Below are 13,128 nucleotides of genomic sequence, written 5' to 3'. Positions count from 1 at the left end.
CATGTGCCAGGCTGCCCATGGCTGGAGGGGTTTGCCAGCGGTGTGGAGGTGGTGCTGAGGGCCAGGGGTTACTGGTGACCTGGCAGTGCTGGGTGGACTGGAGGTGCTGGAAAGGCTTTCCCAACCCAAATGATTCCACAATGCTGTGGAAGGAGCAGGAAGCCGGGGGCTGCAGAGAAGCCGCCCAGAGTTTCTGTCTGTGAGGGCAGTGTGCTGGCGCTGCATTTGCCAATCTGCATCTGTGAGTCATGGGACAAGTGTGCATGGAGATGACACCATCCTTTCAAGTCTTGCTCTCCTTTGCTCAGTGCTTGGCTCTCGCTCTCTCTGCTCTGTCATCTTTCCGTCCAAGGCGTTTAGTGAGCTGGAGCGAGCTGGAAGATGTTTCTCATATTTGTGGGACAACTCATTGTTGACATTTAAGATGAGGCAGTGCAGCTCTGAACTCACAGCGATGCAGCTCTCAAGAGTCAGCAGAAAACGGGCCTTTTTTTTCACGTGGCTGGTTAGAAAGGGTTTGTGAGAGAAGGACCAGTGGATGTTGAGCCAGAAGCATGTGAGGGGGAGACTGTCAACAGTGACTGATGTCCAGCCCAGTGCTCTGGGTTCCTGGAGGCTGGTAAATGCTGTGAGAGCTCAGCCTGTGCTAAGCAGAGGGAGTTGGTAAATAAAGCAGCAAACCCTGTGCTGTCCATTGGAAAAAACATCTGTAGCATGATTTTCTTTGCCTTCATTCCTTTGAGACATGAGGAGCTGCTGGAGAGAGTCCAGGGGAGGCTGCGAGGATGAGGAAGATCTGGAGCATCTCTGTGCCCAGGAAAGGCTGAGAGCCCTGGGGCTGTTGATCTGGAGAAGAGCAGCCTGAGAGGGCATCTCCTCCATGGGCTCAAGAGCTAAAGGGGGGTCAGCAGGAGGGGCCAGACTCTGCCCAGTGGTGCCCAGCGCCAGGACAAGGGGCAACGGGCCCAAATGGGAACGTGGGCAGTTCCAGCTGAGCAGGAGGAGAAACTTGTTTGGTGTGAGGGTGCGGGAGCCCTGGCCCAGGCTGCCCAGAGAGGTTGTGGAGTGTCCTGCTCTGGAGAGATCCCAAAGGCGCCTGGACACCCTCCTGGTCACCCTGGTGTGGGGACTGTGCTGTAGCAGGGTGTTGGGCTGGGTGATCCCCAGAGATCCCTGCCAGCCCCCACCAGTCTGGGGTTCTGGGATCCTGTAGAGGCAGAAGCTTCATTTCTAAAGGTATCCTTATCTGTGGCTTTGGATCTTTGTGTCAGCTCCAAAAATAATCCACAATTCCACAAGTGAGGCAGTTAAGGAGAATAGTTCATGGAGTCACACAATGGTTTGGATTGAAGGGACCTTCCAAAGCTCACTCAGTCCAACACTCTGCAGGGAGCAGGGACATCTGCAACTAGAGCAGCTTCCTCAGAGCCCCAAGGGACAACCTGACCTGACATGGGGCCAGCAATGGGGCTTCTGCCACCTCTCAGGGCAACCTTGGCCAGGTTCTCCCCACCCTCAGCATCAAACATTTCTCCCTTCTCTCTGGTCTGAATCTCCCTCTTCCAGTTTAACCCATCACCCCTTGTCCTGAGTTCACCCATTTCACTTGGGCTGTTGCTCCCGCTCCATCTCCTCCCACAAATCACTTTCTTAAGCTGTTTCCAGCTATTTTTTACAGCATTTCTCCATCTGCACTTTTTTTTACCAATGCTCACATGGTCCATGGGTCTGTGGGGGTCAGGAGTCTTTTGCTGCAGAATTCAGTATTTCAGGAGTGTGAATATGTGCTGAGGATGAACATACTTTGTTGGGAGATTGGAGACATCCAAACTTGAATGATAGAAAGCAAATCATCTTGTCATCTGCCCCTCCGAGGATCTCACCCTCGGGCCCTTCTGGTGACATTTTGAAAGTTGCCTGTGAAGCATCACCTGTGCCAGCATGGTCAGAGGCTGCTCCTCTATCTGATGACCTCACTGTCTGTTTTTCTTCCATAATCTGGAAGCACAGTGTGAAATCAACCACTGGAAACGTTTGTTGTCAGAGACTGCTGTTGGGAAGTGTAGCAGCCCATCATGTATAGGACAGACTAGTGAGACCCTGGCCGAGGCTGCCCAGAGAGCTGGGATAAGCTCCATCCCCGGAACCATTGCAGATCAGGTTGGACCTTGGGGCTCTGAGCAACCTGGTCTAGTGGAAGGTGTCCCTGCCCATGGCAGAGGGTTGGAACTGCACAATCTTTAAGGTCCCTCCCAACCCAAACCATTCAATGAAAAATAATCACACCAGCAAGCAGGAGCTGCAGGGTTGCCCAGAGTCTCCCAGCGGGATTCTGTCTTGGCTAAGAGTCCACAGGGTTTAATGTCCCTGTCCCAGCTCACTGCACACTTTACAGAGACGTTTTTAAACCCAGCAGATCTTCCTTCGCTGGAGGTGACAGGATGAGGTGTGTCCGGTAAAGTCATGCCGTTGTTGCTGGTGTGATGATTTTAGTAAAAAGACTGATCCTCTTGCTGGTTTTCCGCCTCTCCTGCAGTGTACAACTGGACAGTGGATGAGGTGGTGCAGTGGCTCATTACCTACGTCGAGCTGCCCCAGTACGAGGAGACCTTCCGCAAGCTGCAGCTGAGTGGACACGCCATGCCCAGGTCAGCGCTCACCGCATTGTCTTGTGCTCCTCCGGGACATGTGCCAGGGAGAAAAACAGACCTGAGGCGGCTCCGTCACAGCATGTGCAATTTCTTGGCGTGCCGGGAGCCAAGGCGGATTCTTGTGGAGAAGCTTCGCTCTGCGGGAGTCCTCTCTGTGGGGGGTGATGGAGCTGTAAGCAAGTGTGGAGCTGCTGTGGGTGGGATCGTGTACTCCTGAATCTTGTCCTTGCGTTGGTACGTGAAACTTCACCTGCCTACGCTTGAAGCTTCATATGTAGAGCTGAAACCCTGACCCGGGGGAGAGCAGACCTGAGCTACGTCCCAGCTCTGCCTCAGCCTTTCTTCACAAACCCATCCAGATCGCGGAGCTTCTTGTAGTTCTTTGTTCTCAACAAAGGATCATCTTCCACTTTTCCACTGTCTAAGTAGGCTTTAAGTTCCCAGTTCAAGGGCTACCAGTTATGTATCTCTGCACCACCCAGCACTGGTATGGGCTGGTGTTAATTCACACCCCTTGATGCTCCAGCAAGGGAGACTTCTAAGCCTTGGCTCCCTCAAGTTCCTCAAGAGAAAGGCTGGCTGTGAGCTGGCCTCAACTCGTTGCAGGATTGAAAAAGCTCTGTGCATCTTTTGGGGTGAAGGGCATTTGTCACTGAAAAGGGGCTGGTAAAGTAACTGGGAAGGAGGGGTCAACTGGGAACAAAGTAAGGGTTTTGAGGCAGTGGGTAGTGTGCCCAGGGTTCTTCCAGGTGGGCAGTATGGTTGTGTGGGCTGTGAAATCAGGTGTCAACACCAGCAATAGAGGTTGGATGGAAAAAGCAATAGGTAGTTGGTAGGAGGACAGCAGTAGATCAGTGCTGAGAGGAAACTGGTGACTGGGGTTGGCAGGATCAAGGAAACAGGCCTGGCCTTGCTTGTTCCTTCTATCTCCGAGGAAGCCAGAGAGGCTGCTGGGTGACTGCCATCAAAGCACCCATTGAGATGGCGGTATTTGAGGGACTGCTTTTGTCCCGACAGTCCATGGGCGAGCTGGCAGGTCCTGCTCATCGCGTTTCTTCTCCTGTAGTCTCCGCATCACTCATTTTTTGTTAGTTATTAATCCACACGGATATGAATGTGCCTACTCTTTTTTTAATAATCTGGGTTTTTTACAGGCTAGCAGTGAACAACGCCACCATGATGGGAAGCGTCCTGAAAATGACTGACCGAAGCCACCGGCAGAAGTTGCAGCTGAAAGCTCTGGACACAGTGCTCTTTGGGCCTCCTCTCTGTAAGTACCAACATTCAAAGTCCTTTGGCTGTTCCTCTTGAGGACCTGGGTCTGTTCAGTGTTGAACAGCAACAGAGATCTCTGTGAACCAAACCTGGCCCTACGTGGCCTCGCCTCACTCAATCATCCCTGGAACAGTTCCCCTAAAGCAGAGATGGGGTTTATCGGAGCCATCCTGCCTGCTGGGTTGATGTTTCCACCTCCCCCAGACTGCTCACAGGGGTGCAGACCCGCTGTCCTGGGATCTCCCACATCCGTAGGGTGAGACCTTCTCGACCTGCTGACCATGGCAGGAGGTTTGCAAAGAGCCACCCTCCCTGCTCGAAGAGGCCTGGGGCTCCCTCGATGACTCAGGCTGCAGTTCCCCCATGAGCAGCAGCAGGCTGGAGGGGAAGGTGGTGGATGGGATGAGAGGGAGGGACCCGGTTCCTTTGATGCTGATGATAGGCGTCAGTTGGCGGCATCTTGAAGCCCTCTGATGCTTATCTGGGCACTGCTCCTGGTGTTCCTTTGGCATTCGCTCCATCTGGCTCATGTCTAGTGACTATTAAAGGTGCTTTTGTCTCTCTCAGGAGCTTTAGACCTGAATACAAACCTCAGCCAGGGCCTGGCATTGTGCAGCTGAGGTGGGTTTTTAGGGTAGACTGCATCTCCTGGACATGATCGGAGCCCTCTTACACCATCCTTCTCTTGCCCTGAGAGTTGTGTGTCCCGTGGGTGGAGGGCTAAAACGAATCCCATGGGGTTCTTCCTCACCGCGGGGCCAACACAATTGTCTGGGCACAAATTCTGGCCCAGGAACTTGCCCAGCTTTGACTGCTGCTGGCTAGAGGTTTCTACCATCGGAAATACTGCTTTGTGAAACACAGAGAGGTCTGTTTTTACCATGTTTTTTTTAAGCATCTGTTACCTCTCACTGCTGGGATAGAGAGTAGGATGTACCTGAGCTCTGGGGATGCAGATCTGCTAACGATCCAATGGAGAAATTCAGCTTTTCTGGCTTTTTTCCAGTCTCCTCTCTCTGGGCTGCCCACGGGGGATAAGGTGCTTCTATTATTTCTTCAGTATATTTTTTTTTTAATGTTAGCAGAGCCTTCTCTTGTCCAAATTCCTGAGAAAAGGTGCAGTGAGGTAAATCCTGGGAAAACCGGCTGGGCAGGGTGAACCGAGTGGGATTTATGGGGCTTGGCAGAGCTTGAGGCTGAAGGGGATTAGAACCTTGTTTATACAATCAGGTTTGGCTTCCAGGCACTAAAAGGTGCATTTTTGCTTGGGGGTGTGGTGTGGTGTGAGTTTTTCAGGCGGTTCTTGGGTGCTCCATAACAGCAAAGTGGATTATCAGTGATTAATGGCCGTTCTCCGTGGCTGAGGAGCAAAGCTGTGCTGTCGTGGCACTGGGCCGTGAGCCTCCTCCGGTCACGCCGATGAAAGCACGCGGTGACCCGTCCCGGTTTGGTTGTTTCAGATACCTCAGCTTGGTTCCAGATTTCACGATCTGCATACACATCGGAGGTGTGAATAGAGGAAATACCGTTAAATTTTTTCCTGAAGAAGAGATGTAACACTTTTTAGAGGGTAATATTTGCTATTTTCTGTCAACTGAATGGATTTACCTCCAGATCATACTGTGCATGGTAGGGGAGGTGGTTTATCTACACTGGGTTCCTTCAGGAACAAGTTGTGAAGCAGCTGTTTTTGACAGCCATCAGTGGTTTCGGGAAGCACATGGTGACCTAAGTTCATGCAGTGATAGGTTTAGTGGTTTCAGGTATGTTCCTCTGGCAGCTCTTCTTGGCTGGTCAGTAGAGGTGGTCTCCTGTCACCTCTGCTCTGCAGAGAGGGAAGCTGCTGGCAGTGGGATGTGGCTTACAGGGTTTCAAGGGCTTATCTTCTCTCTTGACGAGGGTTTGTCTTCTCTTGAAGCTCCTTTGTCTTCTCTTGAAACCCCTTTCTATTCACTGCAGATGAAACAGCATTAAAATAAAATCAGCTCAGACTGGCGCCCCATGACTGCTCCCTGCAGACTCCCAAACCAGAGACACCCTGTTGGTGGGGATTAGAGCATACGAGCCAAGGGATGGCTCCTTGCTGCTGCAGAAAGCTGGGCGAAGCTTTTTCCCGTCTCGGGGCTAGAGAACTTGGTCTCTGAGGTCTCCTGTAACTTGTGGCAGAGGCAAGTGTCGTTTGATGGAGTGGGGCACCTGGCCAGTTTTTGTGCTGATCACTACTACTCCTGGAGACCCATGAGGGCTCCTTGCCTATGCCAGGCTCCAGATGGGCCATTTCCTTTGTCAAATGGGTCTCAGCTCTGTCATTAATCCCAGTGCAAAGGAGTGTGGTAAAATGATCACCTGAGGAAGAGGAAACCATTGATGCTGCTGCGTCCCTTTGGTGTCCTGTTCTTGTGGTTCAGGAATTCACCCAGCACAAAAACCATAACTCCAAGTGAAATGGGAGAGCGGGATTGAAGAAAACAAGCAGTAAAATTCAAAACAATTGCTATTTCTGAGTGTTCTTTATAACTCAGAAGTGATGGAGAGAGAGGTGTGATGTCTTGTCACAGATGGTTCAAGGTACCACGCTTGTACCATCTGGGGTTAAAGGGTAGACCAAATGCTGTGCACCAAGTTCTCCATCCTGCTAACTTCTCCTAGCCACCTCTCCAAAGGCCAGTGAAGTGGGGCCTGTCTGGTGCCTGTGGGATTTTGGGAGAAAACCACTTCCCAGGACAGACATCATGCAATCACAGAGTGAGTGGTTTGGGTTGGAAGGGACCTTTAATGGTCATCCAGTCCAACCCCCACCAGCCATCATTTTCTGGCTGTTTCTCAGCCAGGTGTAAGCCATGGTGGTTTACCAAGCTGCTGCCCAACCAGTACCTGCCCTGGGCTCTGCTGGGGGGAGCTCCCAGCACTGGGGAGCACTGCACCCCTCGGCCTCAGTCCCCTGGGGAGCAGCCAGGCACCCTGACACCCATGGCCCTGGTTTTGGTGCCTCCTGTAGCATACAGAGCTGTCTGCGTGGGTCCCACGGTGCTGTGAGATGGGCTCTGGGCCGTTTCCCCAACCCTTCTCATTCGTGGTCATCGTCAGTGTCATCCTGAGCGTTACCCCTTAATTATTGAGTGTCTCTGTGGGGATTAACAGAAATGCAGGGACAGGGTGCCTGGAGGAGTGTTTCCAGGCACTTGTTGGACATATCTAAACAAACTGATTCTTTTGCTTCTCATGAGGCGTTTCCTCCTTGGTCCACTTCACGGGATGGAGGAAGCCGCACTTCCTTTGGTGCAGCTCCTAGTACAGAGCATTTGTTTCTCTGACAGTTAAAAATGTAGTTATAGATCCGCCAAATCATTATTTGTTTAAAGCAATAGAATTTCTTAAGCAAATACAAGATTATTTTATCACTGAAAGATTTACCATTTACTTTAAATATTTGCAGTTCACTGGAAGGTGTTCAGTTTACCTGCATGGAGGAAGCAAAGCCACTCTGTCGTGGTAACTGGCCTCATAGGGTCCATTAGTGTTGTGTGGTTTAGAACCACAGAACCATGGAATGGTTTGGGTTGAAGGAACCTTCCAAAGCTCACCCAGTCCAATGCCTCGGCAGGGAGCATCTGCAGCTAGATCTGCATCAGGGACATCTGCAGCTAGAGCAGCTTGCTCAGAGCCCCAAGGGCCAACCTGACCTGACATGGGGCCAGCCATGGGGCTTCTCCCACCTCTTGGGGCAACCTGGGCCAGGGTCTCGCCACCCTCAGCATAAGAAACTTCTTCCTTATAGCCAATATTTTAAGCTTTTTCGCAAACCCCATTGAAGCACTCAAAGGCCGCACTACGGTCTCCCCGCAGCCTTCTCTGCTCCAGCCTCAACACCCCCAACTCTCTCCCCTGGCCTCCCAGCAGAGGGCTTCCACCCTGCCAGCATTGCTGGGGCCTCCTGTGGCCCCGCTCCAGCAGCTCCCTGGCTCTGCTGTGCTGAGGAGCCCAGAACTGGATCCAGCACTGCAGGGGAGTCTCCCCAGAGCAGAGCAGAGCGCAGCAGAGGGGCAGCATCCCCTCCTCCACCTGCTGCCCATGCTGCTGGGGATGAGCCCAGCACACGGGGGGCTTCTGGGCTGTGAGCGCATGTTGCCAGCTCCTGTCCAGCTTTCCCCCAAGTCCTTCTCCTGGGGGCTGCTCTCCATCTCTTCATCCCCAGCCTGGGCTGATACCAGGGATTGCCCCAATCCAGGGGCAGGACCTTGCCCTAGGCCTTGTTGAACCTCAGGAGGTTCCCACAGACCCACTTCTCCACACCACAAACCAGCCTGGTGTCATCTGCAAACTTGCTGAGGGTGCCCTCAATCCCACTGCCTGTGTCACTGGTGAAGATACTGGACAGCACTGGTCCCCCAGGCCAGCTCTAGAGGGAACAGTCAGAGTCCCACTCATCGAGTCCAACTGTTAACCTGTCTTGTCTCTTAAGGTGTCTGCTACCAACAAGGCGTCACTGATCAGATTAGTTCACGTAGAGAAATTAAAACATTAGTAAATCTATGTGTGTTTTTTCTGACATTTCAACTTCTACTATCAGCAATGGGTGCAGAATTTACTGAATTTCCTCTGTTCTTGTCAATATTTATGCAAGTTGCTGTAATATTGCTGATTTCCTAATAATCTGTGTTGGTTTTATTCCCAAAATAGAAGTTTGTGACACTCTGTTTAAAAGTCGAGGCTTTGAATTTGCATCTTTTGTGTTGGGACTCTTCTGCTTCAGACACCTGAAGTTCCTGGGTTTTCTCTTGCTTCCTTCCTTCCTCTCCTTTACCTTCCTTCTCTAGAACACAAGCCACAAAGGCAGGGCTGCAGACCCAGCGTGACATGAAGAGTCTTGCAGTCAATGCCCAGCAGCTGCTGTCTGGATAAAATTGTGTCACTTTTCCCTCCTTTCTCCCAAAAAGAAAAGGAAAAAAAAGGTCTAGAAAAGGTTCTTCTGTGGTGTTTATTGCTTTTTCCTGCAGCTTTTGGAAGCCAGACGCGCCCGGTCGCAGCAGCTAATGCTGGCAGCAAAGGGGTGAAGTGGTGCAGGAGCCGCTGGGGCCACCCGAGAGCGGGGAGAATGGGCTGTGCCAGCCCTCTTGTGGGTAAGGAAGAGACAGGGCAATAAACTGGACACAAACAATCTGAGCTCTAGCTGTAAGACCTTTGCCCCGGAGCCTGGCTGTGCAGCTGGGTAAAGGTACAGACTGAAGAACTGAAATCACAGAAAGTTCTGGAACAGCAAGTTAAGAAGCAGCAGGAGAATTGAGCAGAGAGATTATCTTATTGTGTTGCCTTGGCGATACAACACCCTGACGGGTCACCCCACCTACAAGAGCACAAGCCTTGGCGGGCAGTCAGAGGGGGAAGCGGTGCCAGCCGCGATGGGAGAGACCGATCCCGCCCCTCCTGGCCCAGGCAGTGGTGACGGGAGACGGTACATGTGGAAAACGCCGTCATCTGCTGCTTGATGTAGGTCTTTGGGCAGTGGTGGCAGCAGTAGGGCGGGGAGCTGAACGTCCTCAGGTTCTTCTGACCCAGCCTGGGTTATTTCCTGGTCTGTGCCACAGAGGCGGTGACTGGGATTTGAATAGAACCTTTCAGCTGTGTTGGTGCTTGGGAGGGAGGAAGAGATATTAGTTGTACCCAGGAGACACACTGGACCCAACTTGCAGTGGTTGTGTCACGGCAGCGTTAATGTGTTTAATGGCAGGTACAAAGATATCAGCCGTCCTGGCAGGCTTCTTGGCGCGGGAGCGGTCACGGAATACCAGAATCCGGGTTGGCATTGGGAACGGGAGTAGCAGATGAATCAGCGCGAGGTGGGGCTGGCAGGTACTTCTCTGTGCAGCAGCTCAACTTGCCTGAGCTCAGGGCACAACGCTGCGTGCCTGGAGAGGCGGCTGTGCCAGACTGATCTGCAGCAGCGTGCCACAATCTGCTCCTTGGAGGAGAATGTTGTGAAAATCCCTCCAGAATGGGAAATGGGCCAGCATTGTTTGTTTCTTTCATGTCGAATTCACGAGTGAAGGTTTTCCAAGAGTGATGGAACCCCTCTGTGGTGTGGTGGGTGACAGAGCACATGGTGGTGCTCATGGAGCTAAGGCTGGACAAGCTCTTTAAGCTCATTGAGTCCAACCAGCACTTCCAGGTCTCCACTAACACTTTTTACAAACTTTCCAACCTTTTCCAAATGATTCTGCGATTCGGTGATTCTGTTCTAAGGCTGGACTGAGCACAACCGGTGCAAAGCAGGAGCAGGGAATGGCTGCCCTGGTACAGGAGTTGCTCCGGTTCTCCAGGAGTGGTGTAGGAGCAGCCAGGGAACACCCCCACCTCTCCTTAACCTGCTGAGGAATAGTCACCTCCCGTGCATCAGGAACAGATGAACAGGCAGAGATGGGTTAAATAAACCCCATGGCTTGGCAGTGCTGCTGCAGCCTCTGCAGAGGTCTGTGGTTGTGTTTTCTGAGGACAAGAAAGATTTTCGATTTTTTTGAAGTGTGACATTTACCTCTAGAGTTTTAATGGATGAACATAATCTACTGCTCAAAATTCACTGAGGCCATCTGCCACCCGAAGAGTTCAATCAATCAGCAGAGCTCAAGTGGGGCTGGAGGAGAACACAGGGATGACTTGAGGGTGGAAGCCCTCTGCTGAGAGGACAGGGGAGAGTTGGGGGTGTTGAGCCTGGAGCAGAGAAGGCTGTGGGGAGACCTTAGTGCGGCCTGTGAGTGCTTCCAGGGGCCTCTGAGAAAGCTGGGGAGGAGCTTTGGATCAGGGGTGTTGGGACAGGGGCTGTTGGGGACAGGGGTGATGGGTTCAACTGGAGGAGGGAGATTCAGGCCAGATCCTTGTTCCCAGGGATGGGGCTTCTCCCACCTCTCTGGGCAGCCTGGACCGCCCTCAGCATCAAACATTTCTCCCTTCTACCTCTTAGCAGATACTGAATGTTCAGTTGGAACGAGCTGGACTAAACTGCTCGTTCTCATTTTTAACTTTCTCGGTACACACCTCGTTTGAGGTTTTGCTGAGCAGTAAACTAAAAAAATCCTGTGTGAGTCATGGTTTTGGTTTTTGTTTCGCACTTAAACCCCACTCGATCAGTCCCGTTCTCTCTTGTGCATGCATCCACGCTGCTGTTTGAGTCTCTCTCTTCTGTGAACTGTGCAAAAAGGACGCTTCCACGCAGAGCTGTGATTCTGATGGGAGGTTTTGCAACTTGACAATTTGATCCTTGGCCTCTGTGGTCACAGTCAAGGTTCTGTTTTTACTCTTAAATATTGCTGTAGCTTGTCTGTTCCCTTTGGGACACCTGAGCCACAGTTCTTCTCATGCTCAGTGCTGGTGTACACCTCTGGTGTGGCTGAAGCTTTGCAGTTAATCATTACCTTCTTTTGAACTCAGTAGTACCTCTGGTTCTCTTTCAGTGACTCGCCACAATCACCTGAAGGACTTCTTGCTGGTGGTGTCCATTGTCATCGGAGTGGGTGGCTGCTGGTTTGCCTACATCCAGAATCGCTACTCAAAGGAGCACATGAAGAAGATGATGAAAGACCTTGAGGGGCTCCACAGAGCTGAACAGTCTCTCCATGACCTTCAGGAAAGGTGGGTTGTAGAGGTCCACCCAGCTGGAGCATTCAGCTGTCAGGCCTTCCTGCGAGGTTCTAACTGGTTTAGATTTTGGGATGGATTTTCTTTTTAGCTGTCATGTTGCCATGTCCCAGAGTCAGCATCGTCCTGAGCTGTCAGACAGTCTTAATAGCTCAGGTGGGGCCCTGACTTGGGCATGAATTCCGTTCCCAGGCTGCAGGTCCAGATGGTCATGTGCTTACTTGACTAGCTGTTCAGTGGTGACGGGTCAGTTACTGGTACCTGCTGAATGCCACGTGCAGGCCTGGAGGGTAAAACCGCCCTCGTGTCACTGCGATCCTGAAACATGGCAATGCAGCAACTTGAGTGAAGTGACAGTGTCCAACACAGGCATCTCCTGCTCCAAGGTGGGCTCCAGTGTGTGATGATGGGTAATTGAGCGTGACCATACATCTTCAACACAGTTTTGTTGCCTTTCTGCACTGTTTTTAAGTTGCTTTTGGTATGTTTAGTTCCTGTTCTGATCTAATCACAGAACCACAGAGTCATCGTGGTTGGAAAAGCCCTTTCAGCTCCTCCAGTCCCCCCCATTCCCCCATCACTGCCAGGGCCCCACTAACCCCTGTCCCTCAGCACCACCTCCACACCGCTGGCAAACCCCTCCAGCCATGGGCACTCCACCACTGCCCTGGGCAGCCTGGCACACGCCTGCACAACCCAACGGGCAACAAATGCCTCCTCAGGGACAACCTCAACCTCCCCTGCAACAACTGCAGGACGGTTCCTCTCGTCCTGGCGCTTGTTCCTGGGGAGAAGAGACTGATCCCCACCTCACTCCAGCCTCCTGTCAGGGAGTTGTTGAGAGCCAGAAGGTGTCCCTGGAGCCTCCTTGGCTCCAGGATCAACCCCCCCAGGTCCCTCAGCTGCTTCTCAGAAGACTTGTTCTCTAATTCCAAACTGGTGGTTCCTCTTTATTTACCATGTTTAATTATACAGGAGCAGTGACCTGTACAGTGGTGTCTACTCCCAGTTCAATTCATACTGGAAGTGCATCAGGATCCCCACCCCCTGAAATGACAGTGGATAGCTGTACCTGGGAGGGAAGAAGAGGAGTGAGTTGCTTGGGAAGAATGAAATAAATAAATAATTTGGGAGTGTTAAATACAAATATCTGAACTTGTGGCATCTGTGCCAACACTAGGATCTTGAGGACATCAATCTGCCATGGAGACTTTAGGAAACAGCCATGTCTTTGGAAACCATATGACGTACCCAATGGACTACAGCCTGATTTCTTGCCTACGTGCTCATGACAGCCTTCAGGAAATTTTCCCACATGAGCGTTGCTCGAAAGACATTTTTCTTTGAGTGTGATCACAGCAGTTGGTATCTGTCATTTTGAGGAGAGTCATCACTTGAATCCCAGACTCCCAAACTGTTGGGGGTGGCAGGGAGCTCTGGGATCACCCAGCACAACCCCTACTAGAGCAGGGTCCCCACACCAGGGTGACCAGGAGGGTGTCCAGGCACCTTTGAGATCTCTCCAGAGCAGGAGACTCCACAACCTCTCTGGGCAGCCTGGGCCAGGGCTCCC

The 13,128-nt window shown here is 51.9% G+C and overlaps 1 protein-coding gene across 1 annotated transcript in view; it reads left to right on the top strand.

The window, feature by feature from the left end:
• STIM1 (stromal interaction molecule 1) overlaps window positions 1–13,128 on the top strand; it is a 36,234-nt gene that overhangs the window by 13,125 nt on the left and 9,981 nt on the right. The window contains exons 3-5 of the mRNA XM_010139921.1: window positions 2,537–2,648; window positions 3,806–3,921; window positions 11,372–11,549. Of these exons, the coding sequence (XP_010138223.1) occupies window positions 2,537–2,648; window positions 3,806–3,921; window positions 11,372–11,549 (406 nt within the window). The remainder of the gene's footprint in view (window positions 1–2,536; window positions 2,649–3,805; window positions 3,922–11,371; window positions 11,550–13,128) is intronic.

The sequence above is a fragment of the Buceros rhinoceros genome, unplaced genomic scaffold (assembly GCF_000710305.1).
Source record: "Buceros rhinoceros silvestris isolate BGI_N320 unplaced genomic scaffold, ASM71030v1 scaffold25697, whole genome shotgun sequence".
Lineage (NCBI taxonomy): Eukaryota > Metazoa > Chordata > Aves > Bucerotiformes > Bucerotidae > Buceros > Buceros rhinoceros.
The sequence above is the reverse complement of the archived record's forward strand: the minus strand, read 5'-3'. Positions and strand labels throughout refer to the sequence as shown.